We start from the raw sequence: 26293 nt of genomic DNA, 5'->3' as shown, positions 1-26293 counted from the left end.
TACACTGGACAAATGAGGGAACAGAATGCAGTGTGTTTGAAAAGCCAAATTAGAGATTCCTACCTGGTCACATTCCTTCTTCTGTTTCAGCCTCTCAGCATCAGCTTCAGCGATGATTTTTAGGAGTTTTCTCTCGTCTGCCTCCTGATTTTCTATAAAGTGTTTGGTTTCCAGAGCCTGTTTTTTCATCTTAAGCAGTTCAGTCTGATGGAGTCAAAGAATATAGGTAAACTGCATTTAGTAACAACTTCCCATTACATACACCTGGGATTAAAAGTTAGAATTTTAATAAAATCTCATACATTATTTTAGTTTCCTGAGACGTACATATTTTGTTAGTTTTTGAGAATAAATCACTAAGACAAGAAATCATGAAGACCCATAAAGAAATGTTGGAAACAGTATTTTAATATCATTGTGTTATACACACTAGAAATTTGAACAGATTTTTATCTATGACAACGGTTCAAGTTGCAATTCAGGGATGTGTCATTTAATAAAAAAAATTTAAAAATTAAATAGGGCATATTTGGAAAGCTTTTCAATGGTGTTGTTATTCGAAGTTCAAAGTCAGTCTGGGATGTGAGAAAGGATAATTCTCCTTGCTGGAAAGGGCAACAATCTATGCTATGTAATACAAATCAGCATCAGCTCAGGCCAGGCTTCAGATTGGAATAACAGAATTGGTGGAGAAGATGGCAACCAGGCATGGAACAGCAAAATTAAAGAGCTTTAGCACTTTTTTAGTGGATGTGTAGATGAGGAAGACTGGGAAAAGAGGGGCTGTCCCTAAACACAGGAGAAGTAACACACTGTTACAGTTACTGCAGACCACTAACATAAACTAACAGTAAAATGTGCCCAATAATTCTATCCCACTGTCATGAACTTTATAATTCAAGGCATGTATGTAGATAAAAACTAATAAGGTCTTCCTGGATTATTGGAAATTTCTATCATTGCTAGGCAATTAGAGCTAAGATGGAACTAGCTGACTACAGTCCATTTTCACAGATAAGAAAACTTTCAAGCCTTGACTCAAAGACTTTGCCACAACTCTGACCCTTACAAAGGATGATGTTCAAGCTGCTTTTTGGGAAAGAGCATCATCCAATGCTGAAAGAACGAGGCTGTGATGGAGGCTGCATCCACAAAAACATTAAGACAAACAGTTCCATCACCATAATAAAATAGCTTGTTCCATTCTTATTTTCTTTAATAAAATTCTCATTTTCCCATATGTGCAACACTCATATCTCTCTTACTCAGTGTTAGATGTTCATCGGAATCCATCATCCGAATAAAAATGCAAGCCACTTCATATTGAAATGCAATCAACACTGTGCAAAAGCTGTCTACAAATGTAAAACTGCTCATGCGTTTGGCATTGCTGGATAATATTTTTTTAATATATCAAAATTCTATGTTCTCCTTATGTCAGAAAAAATATGAGTTGTAAACAAGAAGTGGCATTAGATGTTGGCAGCAACCATTCATATAAACAAATCTCCTCACTGGAATGCACTAAGTTAAAATAAATCTGAACTGCCTTGTATAGTAAAGAACATAAATACTTTAAGCCACACAAAGGCCTCACAAGCTAACAGGACTTTCAAGTAGATTAAATATGCTAAAAACAACAGTATGAGGGTCTGTGTACATTAGGTAAGAGAAAAGGAAATGAATAAACACAGTCACTGTGAAGCAGAAAAACGGTCAGGTCTGAAACTACTGTAAATCAGTAGTTGGGTCAGAGAGTTTGTAAGAACTGAAAAACAGTCAGTAAGAAAGAAGAATTTATATGGGACCTATGTCAATATCTCAAAGCAAATTCAAACCAAGTCCTTGTTTAGATCCTGAAATATTAGCGTAAGTGAAGAGGGGTTTTTATTTGTTCTAGAGGTGGGAGGAAAATATGAATTCTATAGAAGATAACTGGGGCTGGACACAGAATGCTGAAATAACAATAAGTCAGATTTTACATCCAGATTTCTAGAAAATGCTAAAAAAAGACATGCATGAACATCTACAAAAAAATACAAAAGCACTTGACAGTAGCTCAAACCTGGAGGGCCATAGTTCTTACAGCTTTCAGATATGTATTTTTCAACATTTGGATGCTTTGTCAAACCAGTGTGATTCGCAAGCCTGTATGAAGGACAACTGAAACCAAAAGATGGCATTGTATGGTGCTTGCATCAGGCATCCTCTGTTTTATTTACCATGATTACACATTTTTAAGGCCTTTATGCCAGCTGAGGCAAGCATAAATCCAATGACTGTATAATCTCATTCCTATGAATCCCAGTCCTCCATGATTTAGCACATTCTTTAAACTGATTTCCCAGGAACAGCTTGCTTGCTTCCTTCACATAAGCACAAACAGGACAAATTGAAGCCAGCTTGCTACACAAATAATTGGGTTCTTTTGTGCCTGTGTCAATCGGCTCCCTCTTTGAATTCTCTTCTGCTTTAGCATTCAGCAGAGACACTCAGGTAGAAGACCACAGTGCCCTGAAGCTAGTCAGTAATGTGATGTCAGTGTATGGACATACTTGCTAGTGAATAATTGAGTGGGTAAACCATGTAGCAATCATATGTTTGTCAAACAGATGGCAGACAGTTCTGAGGTGATGAGACCAAATTGGGGACTAGTTAAGGCAGAAAGCTGCACACAGGAAATGAGACGCTGTTTGACTTCTCCATCACTGATAGAACAACTCTGAGACAGATCAGGTACAAGAACACAAATTCATCACCTTTTTACAAAGCTCTATTGACATCTTGTCATAACTGTAATGTGCTGAGAGGGGCAGAAAACTCAAGGAGTCATTGCAGCATAGCAATAAACTGACAAAAGAAAACATTGTGGAAAGTGGCAGGGGACTTTTGTTTTTGGGGACTGTTGTTTGTTTCCTGGTTTTGGTTTTTTTCTAGTGCTTAGTGAAGAGAAAAAATCAGCTGCTGTGGACACTAACTCCTTAAATCTTTCAAGAGTGCAGCAAATGGGGTTGAGATATCGCCACAAATCTAATAGCTTATCTAAGGATGGGCTGCAGCCAGTGCTGAGAAGAACCACCAGAGCTTCAAGCTCAGATTTCCTTTGATTTAAAACAGATTCTTTCTGCTTTATACCACAATATTAAAATAACTTTCTGTGCAGAGGGACCTACTAAAACGCACTGCCTAATTCCCAGAAGACTAATGCTTGCTAGTCACACAGAAATACAAGGTTGTGAAGTGTAACATAATGGGGTTTGCATTTAAAAACAGCAGAGAGAAAAAAGTTTTTAAAAATAAAAACTTGAATTATAAGGGTCTATATTAAAAAGTTTGCTAGAATCAGGCTATCCCCCAAATCCACATTTCTGCAAGCAAAATGGAACTTTTTAGTAAAAATGTTCAGTCACCGAGATTTAAAGCTTCCAATAGACAATCCAGGACCTTTCTGATTATAATTATAGGGAGAGATTAAATTTGTCAGATATATGGAAGATTTGTGTAACTAATACCTCTGAAGGGTACTGAGATCTTGTGCTTCAATTACAGAATAGTTTATCAAAATACAGCAAAACAACTACCACAGACTAGGAACATAATGCAGTCTGCAAAAATATTGAAACCATCCTTTGTAAGAAGGCATATATGTAAAGGCTCTTACTTTCAATGATTCCTTCTCCTTCTCTGTTTGCTGATGTTCTAGATGTGCTTTCACAAGGGCTGCTTCTTTGTCTGTGATCTCCTCTTTCAGCTGATCCACCTGATGTGTCAGAGTTTTCAGTTTCCTCTTCATTTCTGCTATCTCATCCTAATAGGACAGAAGTGTGATCACAGAGAGGGATCAAAAAAGAGCAAGTCTGTGATTAGGAGTTCAGGATATTTTGATGTTGGAAAATGTAATCACAGTGCTTGAGAGGAGGTCTGTTTTATATACCACAAGACATTACTTTTTAATCCAACAGACCAAACCAGTTTCATTAAATGACAACTTCTTGCTTATGCTAGCATGATATTGAAGTAAAAAAGCCTTTAAAAGATACATTGGCAAAAATAATGACCATCAATTATGAGTATAACAAGCCATTTAAAGTGCTGGACACATGAAAAGAATTAGCAGTCAATCGAAATTAATAAGATTCTGATCCTATTCATTTGTTTTCATGCTTCTAGTAATGTGTTTTTCAATAAGGTTGTATGCAGTTGGGCACAAATGTTTGGAGAGAAGCTGGTTTTGTGTAAATGAACATACCCGTAAGTAAGAAACCCATATGCCTGCAAGGGAGCATAGGAAATGCTTATCTCCATTCTCTCTTGCACATAGGTGCAAGGGGGGAAACAGTGTGCTCAGAGATTGAGAAGTCCCTGATATGTGAATATTTAGCATATGTTTTAAGCTCAAAACACAGATCAAAAAGCCTCGTAGCACTACAGAGAGATCAGGTCAATAGGAATATTTCTACTCACGGCACAGAGCTGCCTGCCCGTACAAAATTAAGAAACTGTTTCAACTCATTGCAGTGACAGCGCATGTTGTGACATGAAATGGAAGCTAATAAATTCAATGCTTAGACAGACATGCTTTTCTGTATCTAATGAAAGTAGCTTTAGAAGATACTACTTCTCTGCCAGAGGCTGCCACCTCATAGAGAAGACATCATAACCTTTCATGTGAATATACTCTGTTTCAGTACAAAACCAGCGTAGCTTAGAGCTCTTCCAGCACTGTCCACCATAGGTGTGGATTTACTTGACAAATGAGTGATGTTTTCTTACATGAAATGCTTAACATAGTTAAACAAGGTCTTGAATCATGGCAGTCTTCATAAACAGTACAGAGAAAATACTGATTAGTAATCTGACAGCCCTCAAAAATAAAATACATGGATTCCACACCTATTTGGCAAATTAAATGGACCGGAAATAAATGTAGCAATATGCTGTTAGGCCCACCTGTTTGCATGTTCAGTCACTCCTGTGAATGCAAAAGTCATATTAAAAGCTATCTTTGCTAAATAGCTTATAAATCTCATCAATATTGTAAAAGATGAGAGAGATTTAAAATATGGTGCCCAGACATATACCCAAATACATTCCTAATTCTGTATTTAATGAAGAACAGTAAGAACACACAATTTTTGCAAACAGGTCTCCTAATCAACTTGCTTAAACAAATGAGCTCCTAATACCAAAAGAAACCCCAGGGATGAAAGCATCATATATTATCTCATATCAACAGCCTGCCAGCATGTCTCTTCCAAGAGATTTTACTGAGCTGAATATTATGGTACTCTGGAGACCACTAGCAAGGTGGGCAACAGGAGATCTTTCCACATTAAGCAATCCAGAAACACTTACATATAGCTTTATCTAAACAAGCTTGTGCAAATTTGTTTTACTTCCCAAAAGGAAAAAAGAATTTACCATAATTTTTAACCCAACACTCTTTTTTTTTTTTTTTTTTAATTTCATGGCTGGGTGACCTGTTACTGAACTATGAATGGCTATTTTTTCACTGCTACACATAACATTGCCTTGGCCAAAAGATCTTTTGGAGTCAGCTATCTTCTCACACAGGACTTACCAAAAAATTTTTGTGGTAAGCAAAGTAAGCTATTAAAGTCTAAATGCCAGCCTCTAACAACTGGAACCATGAACAGCATTGTGTATACCACCATTTAATATTCAAAACCTGAAAAGGCTGATGAGTTCACTGCTTCATTTTATAACTCAGCACATAGATGCTAGTTGTTTATAGGTAAGCAAATTTATGTTGTATCTTTAAAAAATAAAAAAATTTAAAAATCATCAGTGTTGCAATTTTTCACCCTTATTTCTCCTGAGAAATTGTTTGGGAGCAGCGAGAATCCCAACACTGCATCCACTGATGAAAGGCCACAAAAGTCAAGTAAAGTGTCCCATATAAATGGCAAAATGGTTCATTCATAATCAAATTCAGCACACAGCTGGATAGGAGCTTGGACAGTTCATTCCCATCTGCTTCTCAAGCAAAACACCTACCTATTCAAACCAAAGTATAAATTTGTAATCTACTACACAGGTTTATGTTATAACTCCTTACTCTGAAATAACCCAAGGCTGTAAATCACAGCTATCCAAGGTCCCAATCTCTGCCAGTTGCAGTAGGATTTGTGTAGTATTTTAGATCTTTACATCAGAATAGCAGAATGTACCCTTAAGTGATCCTTCCTCTAGTATTGTTAGTAAGATCCCCAAGAAAGAGATATGAATGGAGAGAATCATTATCTGAGGAAAACGACACTCTCTGAAAGGAACAAGTGACATGGAAGCATTATGTTCTGTAAGAAAATTCCTCTTCAGCTAGGAAAGTGTTCCCTCTGCTTTCTAAATCATGATTCATGATCATGTGCATACTCATTCAGGGCTAAGGAGGCAATCTTATTCCCCTTATACCCTATTTCCCATACATGCAGACAACTCCTAAAGGGATAAAACAGAGTGAAGCCAGGATGGAAAGGAAAACGTTTCTTCTCTGATAAGGTTTTATGATTCCAGTGTACCATGGTTTTGTGCATGGTTTAAAACAGGAATATTGCCACATGATGACTGTGGACTCCGATTTCCAGTCTAAATACAAACTGTCCAAATAAAATATCAGGAACCTAAAACATTCATTTCCCCAAAAGACACAGGAATGAAGAAACCACTTCTGCCATTTAACAAGTGCACTTTCCTTTTAACAAATTCAAATCAGATCTGGAAAAAAAACCAACAAGAGCAGAGAGAGAAACACAAGGAAAAACTTATCCTTCTACCTTAGCTTCAATCAGATTTTTACTGTACAGGTTCCTCTCTGTTCTCACAGCTTCACAGTGGTTTTGTTGCTGTTTCAATTTAATCCCAGACTCTTCTATTTTCTTCTCATAGTCACAGATCTGCATTTCCCGTATTTCAAGATCTTTCAGGTTCTGGAGGACCTGGAACAGAAAGAAGGAAGTGAACACAATTAAACCATCATCACAAGATTATAAGGATGGGGCAGAGTTTGTGATCTTCTTCTAAGATGACAAGTTTAAATCCCTGTGATAAGAAGTTTTAGCTACAGCTAAAAATCACTTCAGCCCAAGAACAAGTTTAACCTTTCTGGATTGCTTATGTGGGACAACATTTTATTTTAATCTGATACCTAGGTTTTGTTCAAGACTAAAACTTACAGATGGGCACATATTTAATTTAAAATACTGAATACTACTGAAAATATTGCCACTGAGCAGGTTCAATAAAGTCAGCATAAATAGCTTTCATCAAGAATAGCCTTAGGTTACTTATAGCGCAAAGCTAGGCATTGTATGTTGTTTTTGATGTCAGCTGTATGATAAGATGAATAACATGTACTCCTGTATTCTAACAACCCAACTTTTTTTAAAATGAACACACGATCACAAATTGTTAATGATTTCAAACTGTTGATATATAATTACAACAATAAGAAAGTCAGGTAATGTAACTTACACTTGATCTAAATAAGCAGGTAATCATCATTAGTTCCTTCTATGAAGGATTAGAAATAATGATGTGAAGATTACCTAAAGAGAATGGAATATTGTAGACCACAGAAAGAAGATGATCACATGCAGTATCAATAAACAAAAATACAAAATTTTATAGACACCTTTGTTAAACAGTTACCACCATAACAATACATAAAAGTTACTACATTAAAGGAGCAAAAATACAAATAGTTGCTAACCCTTATGATGGGCTTCCTAATTATGTTTTTTAAAACATAAGAACCTTCCTCCTGCTGTACAAAGTTGAAAACCAACGAGCACAAAAAGCAATATTCAAACAAAATCCATCATTACAAAGAAAGATGATTAAAAGAAATAAAAAGAAAACTACAGAGTACACACATCAAGAACATAATTTTTCAGGTTCACTGCCTGGGGGACAAAACAATGCCACACCTAAAGCTGGGAAAAGATCAAGCATTAAAGAAAAAGCTGAGGAATCACATGGACAAAATCCAGGACAGAAGCCCATTTACAACTGCATTTCATATCCAGTTCTCTTGACTCTGTTTCCAAAGGTAGCAGTTTGAAGATTTATGTTCATATGTCAAAGCAGAGGAATAAAAAAAATGTTTACATCAAATAGTCAGTAACTGCAAAGTTTGCGGATGACAACGTGGTACCTTGCTTAGCAGTAAAGCCTTGTGAGGTCTAACTATGGGGCAGGAGCTTAATTAATTGATCATTCTGCCAGATGCCTCCAACCAACTTTGAAGATAGGGGATAGCTAAATATAGAAAATTTTATTACAGCAACAGGAATACAATTCCAGCACATTTGTAGCTGACTGCAGAGGATCCCAGGAATTGCTTACAGTGCAATACAAAAACACAGTCCCAGTTTATAACCTACTCCTGCCTTTTCCTTTTCTGTTAAAACAACCTGCCAATAGTAATAGCAGGGAGAAGAAATCAATAAGGCATGTTTTCTATCTGCACTGTGGTGATCGTAAGCTGGAGCAAGATTTGAAAGTAGGTCACTGCATTTGTAAATTTTTTACTTTGATTTGATACAGTAAGTGCAATGAGCTTGTGGACTAAGTTTTCTGAGTTGTGCTCACAGGCTGGATGCTGACTCTGCTTTTTCAGGAATGATTAAATCTAAATAATTCTCCCTTATAAACACAGAAAAGATACATGCAATGTTTCCCAACAGAGCCCCGTGGGAGGTTGAGCATCCTCAGTTCTGATTTAGTTGATAGCACACTACACCTCATAGATTTGGCAATGAGGGGCCAAAGCTAAGCAGAGAGTATTAGATATTCATAGTTTTCTTCTGTACCCTCACAGATTTTTTTATCTGTACACCTAACTATCACCTACTGTTGGTTACCTGTTTATTTCAGTGAACCTACTCAAGATCTCGGTAACGGTGCCTTCCTTACTTGCTTACCTTTATTCAGCCACTCCAAAAAGTGCTACCATGGTCTTAATGACATGCCAGTTGATCATTAGGTTTTCCAAACATTATGTGAATTTGAAAAAGGAAATATGTTTTTTTAAGTTCCCTGGATATCTTGTTAAACTGTAAACTTAACATTGTAAATGGTTTTTTTTGAAAAAACCCAACATATGGTTTTGTGACCTCTCATAAGGCACAGTCAGGGAACACTTCAGGTGAGACTGAAGGGTAGACTTCACTGCTTCCTTTTCAGCAGCCTAAACCTTCCACAGGGAAACTAAGATTTCATAATCTAAGAATTTCAATTTTAAAAATAAATATTTTACTAACATTTGTAGCTCGGTAATACAGGCTACACAACAAAGAGCAAAGAGCCAGATTTTTTCCTCATTTGCGTTGGCTAATCTAGGACTATTCAACAAGTGACACTGGCTTAAAAATGGTACAAATGAGCAGTCAGCCGGGCCAATAATTAGAAAAGCAAGTCTAGCATGAATTCTCACCACTAAAATCTTTTACTATTGTGGATATAATTTTGCTGACTCTGTTCATCAGTTAGTAGTAAATGATTATTTTGCAAGAAGAATCCTGTAGCTCTATAGATTCTGTCCTACTGTAAATAACCAGACAGCTTTCAGAGCCAGCATGGCTCTGTCTGTCTTGCAGGAGTTTCAAGAAGTCTTTGGACTTAGATGAGTTTGGCTCTTTACCAGCTCTTACACAATTCAGAAGATGTGCAGTGAGCTTCTACAGAGCCGGCTTGGTGGTAAAAAGTGATTGAAGAGCACTGACTGCTGCCCATCAGTAGCTCATTCCCCACCAGTTGTGAAATGGCGCCCGTAGTTTTCCACATTTTCTCAAGTCTGCATAGGTCAAACAGTGACCCTAAATATTACCTAGTGGATATAATAATACTGATCCTTTGTCCTCCTTCTACCCTGTGTTTTGCCCTGTCTTATCCTTTCAAACAATGAGTAGTTTCATGTAGGGAACCTCTGCAGGGATAAGACTATTTTTCCACATACTCCTGTGCTCAGAACTGCTCCTGCTGCTCTTCACCTGCAAGCTGAGTCAGGAATTGCCCCTTTAGTGAATGACAGAAGCATGCAAGTCCTTTGGAGACTTGCAATCACAACTCAGGCATCATTATACAAACAGTTCAAGTGTCATAACCTATTTACTGAGGCTCTGCCTTGTAAGAAGTGACAGAAAATTTGCACCCCAAGTGGCAGGGGGAAAAAAGAAAAAGTAAACAAGCAAACATTTGTCATTTTCACCCTCCAAATACTGTGAGCAACCCTAATCAGAATTGAAAGCAAGAGCCTTGTAGTTCTGAGTGTTATGCATGACTGCCTGGCCCTTGTTTACAATATTCTTAACTCATACCTATACTGTTAGAAATGCACTATGAGGGAAAGATGCAAAATATTGCAACAAAGACAAATCTCACTTTCGTGGAATATTATTCCAAGGAAATGACAAAAGATATTCCAGACAAGGGAGCATATACCATTCAAAAAATGATTTAAAAGCCCCTGGTCACATCAAGTTGGAAAGGATAATTTTAAGGTGAAAAGATAGCAAATAACTTGTGAGTTGAAACAGTTTGAAAGATAATCCCAGTAAATCAATGAGCTTCTGGGAGGGCCCTTCAATGTGATCTTCAGCAATTAATGGAACATGTTACAATCATGTTCCTGAGTATGCCGTCAGGATTAAAGTTGTACATAATAATGGGCAGCAAGAAACACCAATTTTATGCAGTGTTTCTCTGCAGCTGTTCCTGGAAAACTTCTGTTTTTCAGACTAGCTTGAACATGTTTGGATGTTTTCACATATTGGGAGTAATCCTTCAAAATGCTAAGTCTCTTACAAAGATGTCGAGCACTGTCAGCTCTCACTGGCCTCAATTTGAGGACACTAGTAGTATGCAAGATAATGTCCTGTGCAGATCAGACAGAACAATCAAAGAGTAATTTCCAACTGCATATGACAGTTTCAATTGTGGGACTCGGGTATAAGAAGTCAGAGGCCTTGGTTAGAACTCCAGCTCACATTTCATTTCCCAAATGATCACTGAATAAGAGAAACACATGACTCTACCCAAGTCTCTCTTGGAATACACACCCATTGATGAGGTTTCCCCAGAGAGACCTGAAACAGTAGCAGGCAATATGCACTGACAAGGAGAAATCTTTGTAAACTGTGTGAATATCACTGCTGTAAGCTTCCTCCCACTGGCACATTAGGAAATTAACATCTTTACAGTTCTGAGAGTAAGACAGGAAAGAACCACTGTTCCTACCTTTTGTTTGAGCTCATTGCTATCATTGATGAAACAATCTCTCTCCTTCTCCAATTGGTAAATAATCTTCCTTTGTTTCTGAGCTTCATTTTTATAACTTTGAATTTCTCCTTCCAAGTTCTTCTTCGACTGTTCATGGAGCTTCACCAAATTGATCTGCTTCTGAGTGGCACTGGTAGCCTTGACCAAGTTCTACATGGAACACAATGACTCTTGAGCTGAAAAGGCAACACTGCCACCACTATGACAAAAACATGCCATTCTCTAAGTGGATTATGACCTTCCCAATGTTATTACCCCTTATCTAATTTGTTCAGTTGAAATACTTGAGCCTCAGAGATTTTTTTTTTAAATCAGATCTAACAGAGCTGCTGAATAGTGCTTTTTCTGATCTGAAGTTAAAACAGTAGTGTCTGAATTACAAAAAAAATGGATAGGATTGTTTACAAGTGGATATAACTAATGACTGGAAAAACCTTACCAGCTTTAAGGCATATAGATTGTAAAGCATGACAATAGCCAGTAAAATAAATAATAAAGCCAAACACCCTTCCTTCTCATTCCCTAAATAGCAAGTTCAAACTGGAAATTAACCAAGCTTGGTTTAAAATTATGCATAAGGATTAAAGAGAAAACACCAAGATATCTTTACAAAATCAGCCTTCTGGTCCCACTTTGAAATTTCTTTCCCTATTCAAAACAAATATTTGTTACCTGCCAAATCTGAGCCTCTGCTAGAGTCAAGACACAGGACAGTGAATCTATACCAAGTAAAGCACCTCAGAAATCATTTTTTAGCATTGAATTTACTAGATTACACTTCAGGAATGCCCATAAACATGAGATGCTATCCTGCAGTACAAGAACCTTGGACTGATGGAAAACGATCAGTATGAGAAATGGATCTAAAAGCAAGGATTAGTATTAATACAGCCTGCCAGCTGCTACGTGGTGCTACGTGGTGCAGAACAACCAGCATTTCAGTTTGTTCTTTTACTAGCAAAGCCTTAGTTTGCCTACATTAATATTAACATTCATATGCTACAGAGTGTAAAAGCACAGATGTAATGAACTCTTTGGATATCTAATAACGGGTTTGCAATAAAGGTGAACACATTTAGCATTTTTGAACTCCCTGACGGTTTATATGTTAAAACTTAGAAATCTTTTGTGTGTTTATGGATACTAACACTATTACAATGCACAGAAAAGAAGCAGTGTGAGCATCTGCTTAAGGAAATCTGAATGCTTTACTTATTATTTATTCTACAACATTTCTGGATTGCTGTGAGTGTTTAAACTACAGACATTTCATTCTCAAACTGTGAGATCTGTTTATCAGCATTATCAGTGCAAACTCACCTTGCTTAGCATATCCCTTTCCCTCATAAGCTCATCTACAGCTTTCTTGTCAATCTTCGCCTGCTTTTTGGCAGCTTCCAAATCTAGAGAAAAGGAGGAAAGAGAATAAATCCTGGGTTCAAACTGTACAGCTGTTAAAAATGCAGAGACAACTTAGTGAACTTTTTAAAAAGCCTTAACATTACACAAACAGTTCAATTAGTTGTGACAAAGTTTTGCAACCTCAGGTATCACCTAATGATGTTAATACTTATTTGGGTACTTAAAACTCAGGCACAGTAATTAATGATATGAGGACTTATTATATTTGGGTGTTCAAACCAAGATACCACAAAGAAGCTGTATTTTCAGAAAACATGGAGCACACTGAAAATCAGAGCCTTCTAAGAAGCTTCAGTGTGAACATCCAAAAATTGAGGCACTTTCAAAAACAGGGACTTTCACAATTATCCTAACCTCTCTATGTGAAATCCAGTTCTCCTTTGAAGCAGTGAGATTCTACTGCCTTGAGTGGAGTTAAAACTACTTGCTACAGGCCAAGATTAACACAGGATATATACTATTAAAAAGATATTAAAAATTGAAGACATATGTTTTCACTATATTTTAAAATTAATTAAAACCTGCTACACTAACACTGCAACTCAGAAAAAGCAGTACGTTGGAGTACTATATGTGTCAAATATCACAAAAAGACATGTTATTAGTAGCCATTCTCAGGCATTCCAGTATAGACTTCAATTTCCTAAGTTCCTCTCTCCTTTCTAGTACAGATGACTTAAGCATGACCTTAAGCACTACTAACAAAACGCTTCTGGGAAAGCTCTTCCACCCTCACAGAGATGCATGAAAAACAGACACAACTTTCCATAAATACAGTTATATGGAAGGATTCATATCTCATATATGTAGTCTTTTCAGGACATGAGCTAGAAACAAGAAAGAGCAGGGAGAGGCATTTATGCCAGTATACAGCAACCTGAACTAAATGAAGTTTATAGAAAAGGGGGTTTTTTTCTGCCCCAAAAAGTGAAGTCTCATCAACTCAAATATTTAGCCAACTTCATAATATTATTTTAGGAAAAAAACCCAAAACCACCTGTTTTTTTCTGAAAATCTCTTTAAAAATGTGTTTCTTTTTATTTCAAAGCATATTTGATTTTGAAAATTATTTGCATTTTACTGTTAAAAAAAAATAAAGTCATTTTAAATACTCAGAAATACCCCAAAATTTGTTTTTTAAAGTTAAACAAAATATTTTGTTAGACCTAAGGTATTTTCTTCCAAAATTTCCATTTGGCAAAAACGTTGAAAGGTTTTTCTTAAAGTTTTCCAGATCTACTAGCAAGTCAAAGTCAATACTTGGTCAGCTATAGTATCCACACTGACCAGCTGAACTCCTAAACATACCAGAAATAAGTTTATCAGCTCGCTTGCACATACGCATTTCCAGGCTGTAACTATTAGCAGAATCAAAGCAGGAAAAAAAAGTGTGTCCTAACTATGTCTGATTTCAGTAAGCTCTAAGATTGCTCCTCCCTCACAGGTCAGCGCAGGAGCAATGAATGTGCACTGGGGACGACTATGTCACATGGCACAAATTGGCCACCACAAAGTTCAGTTATGTCTGCTGTATTTTCACCCCACATATGTTACATTATGAAAACTTTGTAAGGTTTAAAAACAAGGTTTTGAAAATGCTGCTGTAGAGTCCAACTGTCATTTATGCAGTCTCACACTAGACGCTAAAGGAGAATGATTGTAGCAGGAGGATATACTCTGAATGAATAAATTATGAATCAGAAGACAGATCCAACCATCAGCTAGGCACCTACCTCTCTCTAGTCCAGATATTTGATTTTTTAGGGTGTTTCTCTCATGTTCTGCATTAACTTTTTGTTCCTCTGCAACACTCAGCTTATTCTGGAGAACATCTCTTACTTTGTTCAGCTTTGAAATTTCAAGGCGCATCTGAGTCACTTCATCATCTCTGGTCTACAAAACAGCAACAAGGAAAGAGGAGAGAGGTATCCACAGAAAGAAAATGCCTCTGTGCTTAGTATATACTTATTCCATGAAATTCAGGAAGAAAAGGTGTAAGTGCTGTCGGTCACCTGACAGAAGATAATTAGCTAGTTGAACAATATTAAAAATAATATAAACAAAGCCAGCTAGGGCAAGGAAAATGATAATCATATCTTATGCTTTAGAGCTGAAGATGGTCAAAGAATCCCCAGCTGCAAACCTCACACAGTCCTACCCAATTAGTCCTGCAGATTAAACACCGGCAGCTCTAATTTCCTTTGAAGTATTAAGGATAGTGACTGTGATGAGAAAGATATTTGTAGTGTGGTCTGATTGCATGTCCCTAATAGCAGGTATCTGTTATCCCCATCTCTTTTATAATCTATGGCTTTAAAGAAAAAGCAAAATGTAGAGTTCGTCTCATTTGCCATACAATCAGAGGAGAAAATAATCAATCAAAACACTGCATAACTGGTTACCAGGAAACACAACCAATAATCACAACAGAGATTAGTCTTTTTCCTTTTAAGAAGTAAATATAACTTCCTCACATAATTCAGTGCCACTGTTAGGTTTTACAGCCATCACAGACTACAGTGTTCCACTTACAGCCTCAGATACTGATTCTGTGAGATGGTGAATCCTGCTATGTGAGTATCCTCTGGGAGGACGTGAATCTCCTCAATTCTTACTGACAATAACCTTCAAGAGATTTATGAGTACTTTCCCAGCTCAGGTTGCCCAGTACCATAGTGGAGGCACTCAGCACACTGCAGGATAAAAGTGCAAGCACTGTGCCTACAAAAAAGGCATCTCAGGTCATGACTGGGGCTCTTAGAAGCTTTAGCAATTGGCTTAATTACTAACTGGGCAGTATCTTCTATCTTTTTGTTCCTAGAAGTCCACATGCTTGACTACAAGTTCCATCAACTTTTCTTGAAGTTAGGATAAGATCATAGAATCAAAACCCTCCTTTTGACACTCTAGAGCCCCAAATGTAAGTCACATTTGAACACATTGTTTGTAAAGTTTTAAACAATGATGGTATTGCCAGAAGTAGTGATAAAACCAGATAATCTGAAAAAGACTGTTTTTCAAATTGGTAAGAAAAATATCCTCCAGTCTGCCTAACAAAATACAACAGAAAACAAGCTCTTACCATACAGCCTATTAAGGGTCCAAATCAGAATCATCTGTATTATATTACTTATGAAGAGAGGCTTTAATCTGTTAGTGGTTAGTTCTTATCATTCTGACTAACAGTTCCCATTTTAAAAAAAAAAAAAGCTCTCTATTGGCAAACAACCTTTTTATTTAGGTGAATTGGTTATACTTGACTAAACCTTGATAAGATAGTGATTTTCTACCTGAATTTTCTAATGTTTAGTGTTTTAACTGCAATGATGATACAAAATGCAAGATATGGTAGACAGAGTAATAACATTTAACACTTATACATTACCCTTTATCACAAATGCTCTCAAATTACTCTAAAAAACATGTGCAGGAATCATTTAGTCCTTCCCCAACTGAAACTCACCTGCTTCGGAGTAGTACAAAACAACTGTTAAACAATGTAAAGTCAGTCAAGAAAACCATTTAGCTCATAAAGTAAACACCATCTTGGTTACTTATATTTAACTTCCCCAATCGATACTGTGGCGGAAAATTTTACTGTTGGAAGTAACTCCCTACAGTGGAAGCTATCCAGGATGCTGTCGTTATAATTTATTAACATTTTTCAGTGGGTTTTGGCAACATTCAGATTATGTTAATCACTGTAAGAAAGAAAGTTATTGCTCTTATCTGAAGATCTCACAATCAAAAAAAAAAAAAGACCTTATTCTTGTCAAAAGTACCATGCATCCTTTATGAACACAATTTGTTGAGCATTTTGGTTTATTGACAGGCTTGAGAGGTGGGCCTGTGCAAACCTCATGAAGTTCAACAAGGACAAGTGCAAGGTCCTGCACATGGGTCAGGGCAATCTCAAGCTCAAATGCAGGCTGGGAGATGAGTGGATTGACAGCAGCTCTGCAGAGAAGGACTTTGGGGTATTAGTGGACAAAAAAGTGAGTATGAGCCAGCAATGTGTGCTTGCAGCCCAGAAAGCCAATCATGTCCTGGGCTGTATCAAGAGAAGTGTGGCCAGCAGGTTGAGGGAGGTGATTCTCCCCCTCTACTCTGCTCTTGTGAGACTCCACCTGGAGTCCTGTGTCCTGCTTTGGGGCCCCCAGCGTTAAGAAAGACATGGACTTGCTCGAGTGGGTCCAGAGGAAGCCACGAAGATCATCAGGGGGGCTGGAGCACCTCCCTTATGAGAACAGGCGGAGAGAGTTGGGGCTGTTCAGTCTCAAGAAGAGAAGGCTCCAGGGAGACCTTACAGTGGCTTTCCAGTACTTAAAGGGGGCTACAGGAAACATGGGGAGGGACTTTTTACAAGGGCATGTACGATAGAACGAGGGGTGATGGCTTTAAACTGATGGAAGGTAGATCTAGATTAGATGTAAGGAAGAAATCCTTCTCTGTGAGGGTGGTGAGACACTGGAACAGGTTGCCCAGAGAAGCTGTGGCTGCCCCCTCCCTGGCAGTGTTCAAGGCCAGGTTGGACGGGGCTTTGAGAAACCTGGTCTAGTGGAAGTTGTCCCTGCTCAGGGCAGGGGGGTTGGAACGAGGTGATGTTTAAGGTCCCTTCTAACCCAAACCATTCTGTGATTCATTCTATGATTCTATGTGTTTTATGAAACACAGCTCCTCCAACAGGACAGGTACTACACTGTCAGGTGACAGAGTTGGAGGCTGCATCATGGTACTGCCACAGAAAGAATGGCATCCAGTGACAGCCAGATTTATTCCTAAAAACTCCTCAGATTTCCTCCGAAACTACCCTTAGGGAACTATCAGCACAAAACTCGAGGCCATCCCTGTCCCAAGTGGTAAGACTGCCGTCAGAGTCATATGGCTGATAGGATGTGTGTACCTTCTGGTACTTACTTTCAGTTCTGCTGTCTTCTGCTGGATGTCCTGCATCACCTCTTTAAACATCACACGGTGCTGCTCACTCTCTTGCATGAGCTTATTATTTCTCATCTGCAATTGCTCAAGTTCCTTACCAGCTTTTTCATTCAAGATCTGTTAGATTAAAAAACAATCCTATTAATTCTTTTTAATCTCATTACAATATCTACATATACATGAAGATAGAACCTTCCATCTCCCCAGGAGATAAAAGTTGCTACAGATTGTTGTCTGCTTAAAACTCACTCTTCATTGCTGATGAAATTACTAATGTGAAATATGATACATGTTCATATTGACTAGGGGAAATGATAATTTCTAATGAATAACACAGTCAGTGTCATTTTTTTTCTGGGAGCTTAGCAGGTCTCTCTTGCAGGTGGTAGATAAATATTTTACTTCTTGTTAGGCATTTGGCAAGCATCACGTAACACAACTTGCTACATATAATTACTGAAAATGAGTTTGAGATTCAAATTATTTCAATCAGCAGAGGGCAGGGGAGCTCTGTTTCTTAGCAAGCAAATCCTACATTAATATGCTGATAACATTTCTCTGGGTACATGGGTTGCTGAGACCAGGACACAACCATTTTCCTCTCTAATTTATCTTCAGTCAAAAGCCCAGAACAGCAGTTTCATGGTTTCTATGGAGAACATATACCTCAATACTGGAGATGCCAGTCTTTTCTTCTGCTTGATGGGACTTCCTCTAACAGATATTACTCCTTAAGTGAGGAAAGAACAACCATCATATTTTTCACTTCAAGCATTAATGAGTGATAAACTGACAAAGTCAATATGTACTATGCCCTTAACAAATATTAAAGGAAGAGAAGTGGAATCTCCCTCTTCTGAATGCATGCAGAAGCAAAGACAATGTAAAAACAAGGCATACTGTTTCTTCTGTGGCAGATGTCAGGACAGCACTGTCTTTCAGGCAATTCTTTATTGAGACTTGGGCACGGGTGAGATGAAGCCTATAGTAGCTGTATCAAACCATCTTCACTGTCATGCAAGCAAGGATATTTTACTAGAAATTTCAGAGGAATAAGAGCAGGCATCACAGCCAACTACAATTAAGTTGAGAAACAATAACCTGAGTCACCTTCTCTTGCAGATCTCTACCCTGACTCTTGCACAGTTGGATAGCCTGTGTTTTGGACAGACTTTCTGAAAAAGACAATGCAGGGCCTCCACAGACACCTTCAAGCTAGCACAGGCAACAAAGACAGTGCAGTAGTCTGGTTAATTAGCCTTGGCACAGCACTTCATGTGAACTATTGGTTTCCAGCATAGTTTGGACAATTGAATGCCCCTAAAATATTTGCTTAAAAAGGTTGAAAGGGACTACAGAAAGGAGGAGGAAGAATGGAACAAAACCAGGAATTGTAGATATCCTATTTAAAAACAATGTGATTGTCCTGTCAGATCATGGAGCTGCCCTCAAAAGCTGCATCAAATCAGTGATATTCAGAGAAATATCAAGTCTCTTCTGTATCTCTTTATGTGAAGTATTTTACTAAGACTCTGTGTTGACAAAAAATTGTCACAGACCTCTACCTTCACAAATTCAGGGACCTGAAGGGAAGAAAAAGCCATAAAAGTCATAAATTTACAAGATACACACAACTCCCAAAGAAGTTTCCCTTGAGGTAGGACTGTTTTACAGTGATGAGATCTCCCCTGCCATTTACTGAAATTGCTTCTCTGAGAGTTTCTCAAAGTCAGGGGAAATGGTCTGAAAACCTGAAAATTCAAACACTTGCAGAACACTATGTTAGGACATTTCCAGATAAAGTTTTTAGAAACAGAATGGGGAAAATCAATCAAAAAGGTTTACGAAGACAGTTCTCTGCCCTTTCACAGAAACTCTTCCACAGGCTTGAGAGGTAGATAAAAATTATTGTGACAGAGAAGAAAGAAGGGGTGGGAGGTAAAATGACTTCACCAATGCCACTACAGTCAATCAGTGGCAAAACTGGCAATATACGTCAGAAGTCCAACCCGGCAGCCTCCTGTTACTGTCATTAGATCATCCATGCTCTTCACAGCCTTTGTCTCATTTGCTGTGATATTTTAAAGATGTTCTCTAACAGTATCATTGCAACTCACTACTGATTTCTGTGAGGAAATCTATGTGAAATCTGACAGCAAGTTCTACATATTTATTTACTAGTAAAGTAGTATTTATATTAAAATAAATATTTATCAAAATTATTGAATTAAAATAATCTCCCTCCCTCTCCCTTCAGGAAAATCCATTTTCTTCTTATTTTGACATCTGACCCTAATCTTAGACCTCATGAATACCGTGTGCCATGTACCCTACCTTCTGGTCTTTTAGATGCTGTTCCATATTCAGTTGTTCCTCTTTGTTCCTCTGTATATGTTGCTGTAAATTCTTGATCTCAGCTTCCTTGTTATCCACTTCAGCTAGAAGATTTTTCAGGTCCTTCTCCATTTTTTCCTTCTTTCGAGCCTCTCGTGATGCCTCATTCTGATGCAGCTGGATTTCTTGCTGAAGCTATAATAATAGAGAAGACAAAAGTTTTAAGTTCTGCTGCCTTTTATTCAGGAAAACAAGGCCTCTCACCTCTCCCTCTACTATCACTGATTTTGAAAACAACAGCTTCTATACTCCTATCCCTGCTACTACATGGAATATGCCAGATCTTCTCAGAAGTAAATATGTTCTCTAGTGGTTGAACAAAAAATCCTGCACGAGGGAACCTATTTATTCATGGCAAGAATTTGTTAAGCACCAGTCAGTTCACCCACACAGACGGGTCTGATACAGTTCAGACACAAAAGCATTCCTCTCAAGATACAGTGGCACAAATGTATTTTTAGTTGTAAGCTACTTGAAAGTGGTACTTTCTGAATGCAGCATTAAAACTAATTAGGGCTTGATGTTGTATTGCAAGGCTTTTTATTTTGATTTTTCTATCTCACCAGCAGAAACACTCATTACACTGACATTAAACGGAAGAGAGATGTCAGACCAGTGTTCATTTTCACAACTGCTCTCAATCTTTCTGCTCTCAAAGCTCCTCTGCAGGAGCTTTTCTGAGGAGCTTTCTCTTATATTTAATAGACTGTCTCGTGACTTCTGCTCTCACCCTCCCCAGAAACATGATGGAGCAGAATCAGCCGAGAGGGGACACAGGGGCTTGATCCCCATGGAAATATTCAGTTCAGCCAGGGACCAAAAATTAAAATATGTTCTTTGCTTAAAGATTGCTAATCCTCTGAGCCCACAGATGAGAAGTTGCTAGAACTGACAGGGATCTTCAACAGGATCTTCAAAAAGACATTGTCATTTAAGCAGTCTGAAGTGGAGAATAATTTCATATGGGAGGTGGTTACAAATGCTGTAACAATCCCATAAATTTAAGGGCTGATGAAGTGAGTATCAGAAGATTAAGGCTGGCAAGATTCAATAAGTTTTGATGGGAGTTTCAATTCTCTCTCTTTTCACCCATGCCCACAATGCTGTCAGAAAAGCAAAGATTTATATTCTCTTGTAACACATTCCCATCCATCTGCTTCAGAAACAGAAATGAGTTCTGTGCATGAAACCTAGGCTGATCATTACTTTTCTATCTGTGATTAATAAAAAACTATAAGCTAAGTGCTGTCTCTATCTCTTCTCTGTTCTTTTTCTAAGTGTTCTTCTCTGCTTTTTCTTTCTCCTGTTGTCTTGCTCCAGCCCCTATTTATATTCTGCTTTAAATTCTTTTATTCCTCATTATTATGCTTTTATATTTTGGTGTATCAGAGTTCTGTTTCCCATCTTCCATCCTTTTCTACTTTCTCTCCATTCAGTAGGTATCCTATTGATCCTTCTGTATCTCCAGCTGCTATACACATTTAAAGGAAGATATACATGTTGATCAGTAAAGAAGGTCTACTCAGATGGTCAGAAAAACAGCGAACCTAACTTAAAGAGGAGACAGAAAAAAGTAAAGCTGAGATGGAATATGACTGGTCTCTACAGACACTGGTGAGGTGACAGATTATTTAAGCTGAAAAACAGTAGGCAGGCATCAGTGTGAAGAAGAAAGCAGGAGGTCTCTAACCATTAGATAAGTGAATTCTGGAAAAGCTTCTCATAAAAAGGGGAGAAAATAGCCTAGTTAGCTTTTAAGTCAGAATTTGATATGTTCTTAAAAATGATGGTATGGCATCATATGACAACCACTGCCAACAGCAAGGGACCTAGGATCTCCATTCCAGGTCTGTATTCTAAGTGGTTCTTTGGAGGCATAAGGATTTATCAAAAAAACCCACATCTCCAGTATGAAAGGTAACTATGATTCAGGCAAAGGAACCTTGGCCTCATTCAGGAGCTATGGAAGCAGCTGGTACATGACAATACACTTTGCAAAAGACATAGCATAGAAGTAGAGAAAAACAGAAAAATCGTTCACAACAGACTCATTTCTGAGCACTCCTGAAAATGTTTGAGATGTGAAAGAACAGGTAGTAGCATACCAGTCAATGGAGATTAATTGCAACAGTGGAGAATGGTTCAGGACAAAGCCTAAAATCACCACCCGGTGATCTGTACAGACCTGCATAATGGATTGATCTGCCTCATTTTTTGCCCTCTCTGTATCCTGCTGCTGCTCTGTGGCTTGAGTTAGACTTTGACGTAACTTCACGACCTCTGACAACAGTTGGTCTCGCTCCTTTGTTATCTCTTCTTTAAGTTTTAGCAAATCCTGGATACTGGAAGCAAGGAAATAATAGTCAAGCAGTGTCACAGGCCATTTCTGTTCTTCTTCCTATGCCAGAACAAGATCTTTTGTGAGAAACAGGAGTTTAAAAGTAATTTGCTTCATTTTAAACTCCTCTTAGATTAAGGCTCTGTTGGTCAATTGAATTATATGCTCTATCTACTGTGATCGTAGTCACCATCATCATAGGCAGCTTTAAAAGCTAACCTAGTCCAATAAATTACTCTTTCTTGTTATATCACATCCTCATGGGTTTGAAGAAACCTTCAGTTTTCCAAAAAGGTAACAGGGAACAAAATTCTTCACCACTCATTGCAAAATTACTCAGGGACCAAAAATATTACATTGTTGTAAGCAGTTTCTCTGCAGCTTACCTGACTGGGCACCTAGTTAGGTTATGTCTTACAGTCACCTAATGTAAGAATAAAACAGACTCCCTCTTTGGACACATTTACAATTCAAAAGAAAGCCCAAGCAGTGTGGGTTCAAGCTCAACCTTAAAAACCAGCCTTACAGTTCTAAAAGACTATAGGGTTACAGCCCTACAGGGCTGAAAACCTGTAAAAGAGTTCTCTAGTCCCACAGCCTTGTCACTAGACAGAGTATTTAAGCACGGAACTGGAGGGCAATACAGAAGGAACTTTAAGAAGAAAATCTGAGTAGGCCAGTCTCAGCAGCCTGGGCAGCAGCTGGAAATGGCAGGAGTGAGGTCTTGGCAAAGTAACGGCTCCTGGCTCTTGCAGGAAAATGCAAAAAAACAACCCCAGAGAGCTGCCTTTAGGGAGAGTTGTACTAGGAGAAGGCTTAATAACCAAGCTTTTAGATCCAAGGAAACCTGTTACACAGTTCCAGAACATTTCAGGGACTAAAAGTGAAGGAGTGGCTTTCTCATGTATCCAGGTGGTTTATGTGCTGGCACATTCCTTGGAGGGGAAATGTTTGAGCACACTAAAGGCCTTGCTCACAGACACAAATCTTGTTTATGCAGCCTGGATACACAGTGCATGGGGAGATGAACATGACCCATACATATCCTGAATGCATAATATAAATAAATACCTTACACAGTGTGAAAATTTCAAGCCAGAACCAGCTGGCCCAGCCATCAGCAATCTCGATAGAAAGTACACAGGTCATAGGGTCAATATACTTAATCTTATCTTTGAGTTTACACTTAATCTTACAGCATAAGTACAGTCTGAGGACCTGATACAACAAGCACTAGCTTTTGGAGGGCTTTTGAGCAACTCCTGAGGATCATTATTATTTGCACACTGTAGTAGCTAGAGGCTCCACCTGAGACTAGGTCCCTCTATGCATAAGTGTTCACTAAAAAAAACTCATAGTCTTGAAAATGTATAAATATAAAATACAAAAAAGAAGAGAGATAGTGATAATGCCTTATAACGAAGCTGAGAACAGAAGAGAAATCAAGTCTCCTGCTTCCTTATCTAGTTGACCCTGCTGCCATCACATGTAAAAAAGCTGACAGGACCCTATTCTCAAAGACAGAGTATGTTGAAATGCTACTCAGATAAAACAATATAACAGTTACTGAGAAAGTGCATAATATTGATTTTTATTTGATCTCTCAGCTTAATCCAATGCTGAATGAATTCAGGCAGAGCTTGCTTCTATATTTGCTTACTGCATAAACACATAGACCAATAAATGTGCACTCATGAGAAAAGTAAAAGGCAGAAAAGACCTCTCTTTCTTTTTTCCAGTGTCTTTGTAGTGTCTACATGGCTAAACAAAATGTAGAATGATAGAAAATCAGATCAGGCTTTCCCCCTCCCTAGGGAAAACTTACTTGTGCTCCTGTCCCAGGGATAGTCCAGATCCTTGCTCCACTAAATTAGTTAGGCGTGAAATTTCCTCTTGCAGTGAATTAATCGTTTCCTTCGCTTTCTGTTCCTTTCCATAGGCTGTATCCACCATTTTCCAGGCCTTTTCAAGCTCCTAGGAACAAAATGGAAAACAACTAAATAAATTAAATTGGGTTAAAAATGAACAACAAATAAAAAATTAATTGCCTTGCATTTTGGTTAATTAAGAAAATAGATTTTCATGCCTTTTCATGCTTAGATTCACAACAGTTTTCTTCACCAGTTTTCTTTTGGACAAGAGCAGAGCAAACATTTTGAACCATTCAGGCTATGTCAATTTATACCACAAAAGCTCTAAAACATTTTCTTTAACACATAGGTCTGAACATTATCAAATCTCACTCTATGAGATTTTGGTCATGTGTCTCCCAGTAATATCTGGAAATGTACTGAAAATTCAGTGCCCACAAAGATACCATCTACTTAAATAGCTCACTTACATCTGTAAAAATCTTATTAGCTCTTATAACAATGAACATCTAATTTGATTTGGATGAGAAAAAGATGTTACTTGGGGCTTTTCTCCCTCCTTGTTCATTTTCATCTGTGAGGACCTAGTGTATTTTGATTTTAACTATATATTTTGACAACCCACAATTCTCCTGCCAAATTTCAGCACATAGAATTACTTGAATGACAGACTCATGTACCTCTCACAAGTCCAGTGTTTGATATCCATAAACAGGATAAGGGAGGAGAGTTCACTTGATTTTTTAACTTCCTCTGCATCTCTCTCCCTTGAATCAGATCCTTAAGAATCACACACAACACTTGCCAGGTTCAAACCAAGTTCCTGCCAGTTCTGGAATCCTGTGCTAAAAAAATGCATAAATTCAGAAAGCAACTGGACTGGAAGAAAAGTTCCCAAAGATTCAGTAAATAATGAAGAAACTACTTTTGACACTAGAAGTCCCTGAGCTGCAAATCACAGCATGATGTACTCTCTCTCACGCTCTTTTCTCAGCTGGCTCCTCATGGAGTTCTGGGCTTGATGGACTTGTACAGATTTAGACTCCAAGTGTGGCTGTGCAGCTCTACATTAGCTCTAGGGTCTCCCCAAGCAGAGCCAGATAGAAGCATCATTACATCAGGCCATAATATCCCTTTCAACTCCTTCTTGCAGCATATGAAAATGGGGCAGGGAGAAAATAATTTAAAAACTCCTCCACAATGAAGAATATCAAATAATTTAATTCATATCAAATTGTTGACAGCAGTTCTTTACTGAAATTAACATCTCTGGTTCCAAAAAAACCCCTATTTAACATTAAACTCAAAATGATGACACATATATTATGGTATATTGTTAATATATTTATTGAACTCTTTTAAATCAAATAAATGTACTTAGCTGTTTGCTGCCTAAATTAAAAATTCAAGCTACTAAACTAGCAGAAGTAACAGGCTACCAGAATTTGCTTAAAAGATAACACAAAATATAACATCTGCAGCCTCTTCAAACTGGAGAGGGAATACATTTTCATTTTATTTATTCAATTAGTTCAGCATATCTAAATTTGAGAAACCATCTGGAACTTAAAGATCAGGAATGTTTGCTCTTCTTTTTTTCCTAACCTATTAATAAAGAGTTAAACAGTAGGATTTACTTGCTCAGATATTCTGAAGGATATTATAGTCAATTAAATTCACTACCTACAAACAGTACTTTTATTACTTATTAAAGTACTTAGTTTAAATTTAGTTTGAAAAATGTGCTTTTCACTTATGTATCAAGCATATTTAAACAGTTTTAAATATTAAAGTCAATTTTTATGTTTTATACATTCTGAGTTCTAATTTTCATTCAAATGCAGCAATGAGCATACATAAAGTATTAAGTATCATCTAGTAAATAATAAATTTTTCATTCATTATTATCTTACATAAAAATGTTCAATTATGAAATTTAAATAAATGCACACTAGGCTGAAATAATAGCATGAAGACATAGTGTATCATCTTGACAGGCAGAAAAGCATAAAATATAGCTGTAAATAAACAT

The 26293-nt window shown here is 37.6% G+C and overlaps 1 protein-coding gene across 1 annotated transcript in view; it reads right to left on the bottom strand.

Moving 5' to 3' along the window:
• Positions 1-26293, bottom strand: part of CFAP58 (cilia and flagella associated protein 58) — a 61034-nt gene that overhangs the window by 28943 nt on the left and 5798 nt on the right. The window contains exons 3-12 of the mRNA XM_074874042.1: positions 24216-24364; positions 22238-22394; positions 19993-20187; positions 17638-17775; positions 14454-14613; positions 12619-12701; positions 11257-11448; positions 6795-6956; positions 3662-3808; positions 64-204 (exon numbers count right to left, since the gene is read on the bottom strand). Coding sequence (XP_074730143.1) covers positions 64-204; positions 3662-3808; positions 6795-6956; positions 11257-11448; positions 12619-12701; positions 14454-14613; positions 17638-17775; positions 19993-20187; positions 22238-22394; positions 24216-24364 — 1524 coding nt within the window. The remainder of the gene's footprint in view (positions 1-63; positions 205-3661; positions 3809-6794; positions 6957-11256; positions 11449-12618; positions 12702-14453; positions 14614-17637; positions 17776-19992; positions 20188-22237; positions 22395-24215; positions 24365-26293) is intronic.

The sequence above is a fragment of the Strix uralensis genome, chromosome 7 (assembly GCF_047716275.1).
Source record: "Strix uralensis isolate ZFMK-TIS-50842 chromosome 7, bStrUra1, whole genome shotgun sequence".
NCBI lineage: Eukaryota > Metazoa > Chordata > Aves > Strigiformes > Strigidae > Strix > Strix uralensis.
Note: the sequence above shows the minus strand (reverse complement) of the source record. Positions and strands in the feature narration are given on the sequence as shown.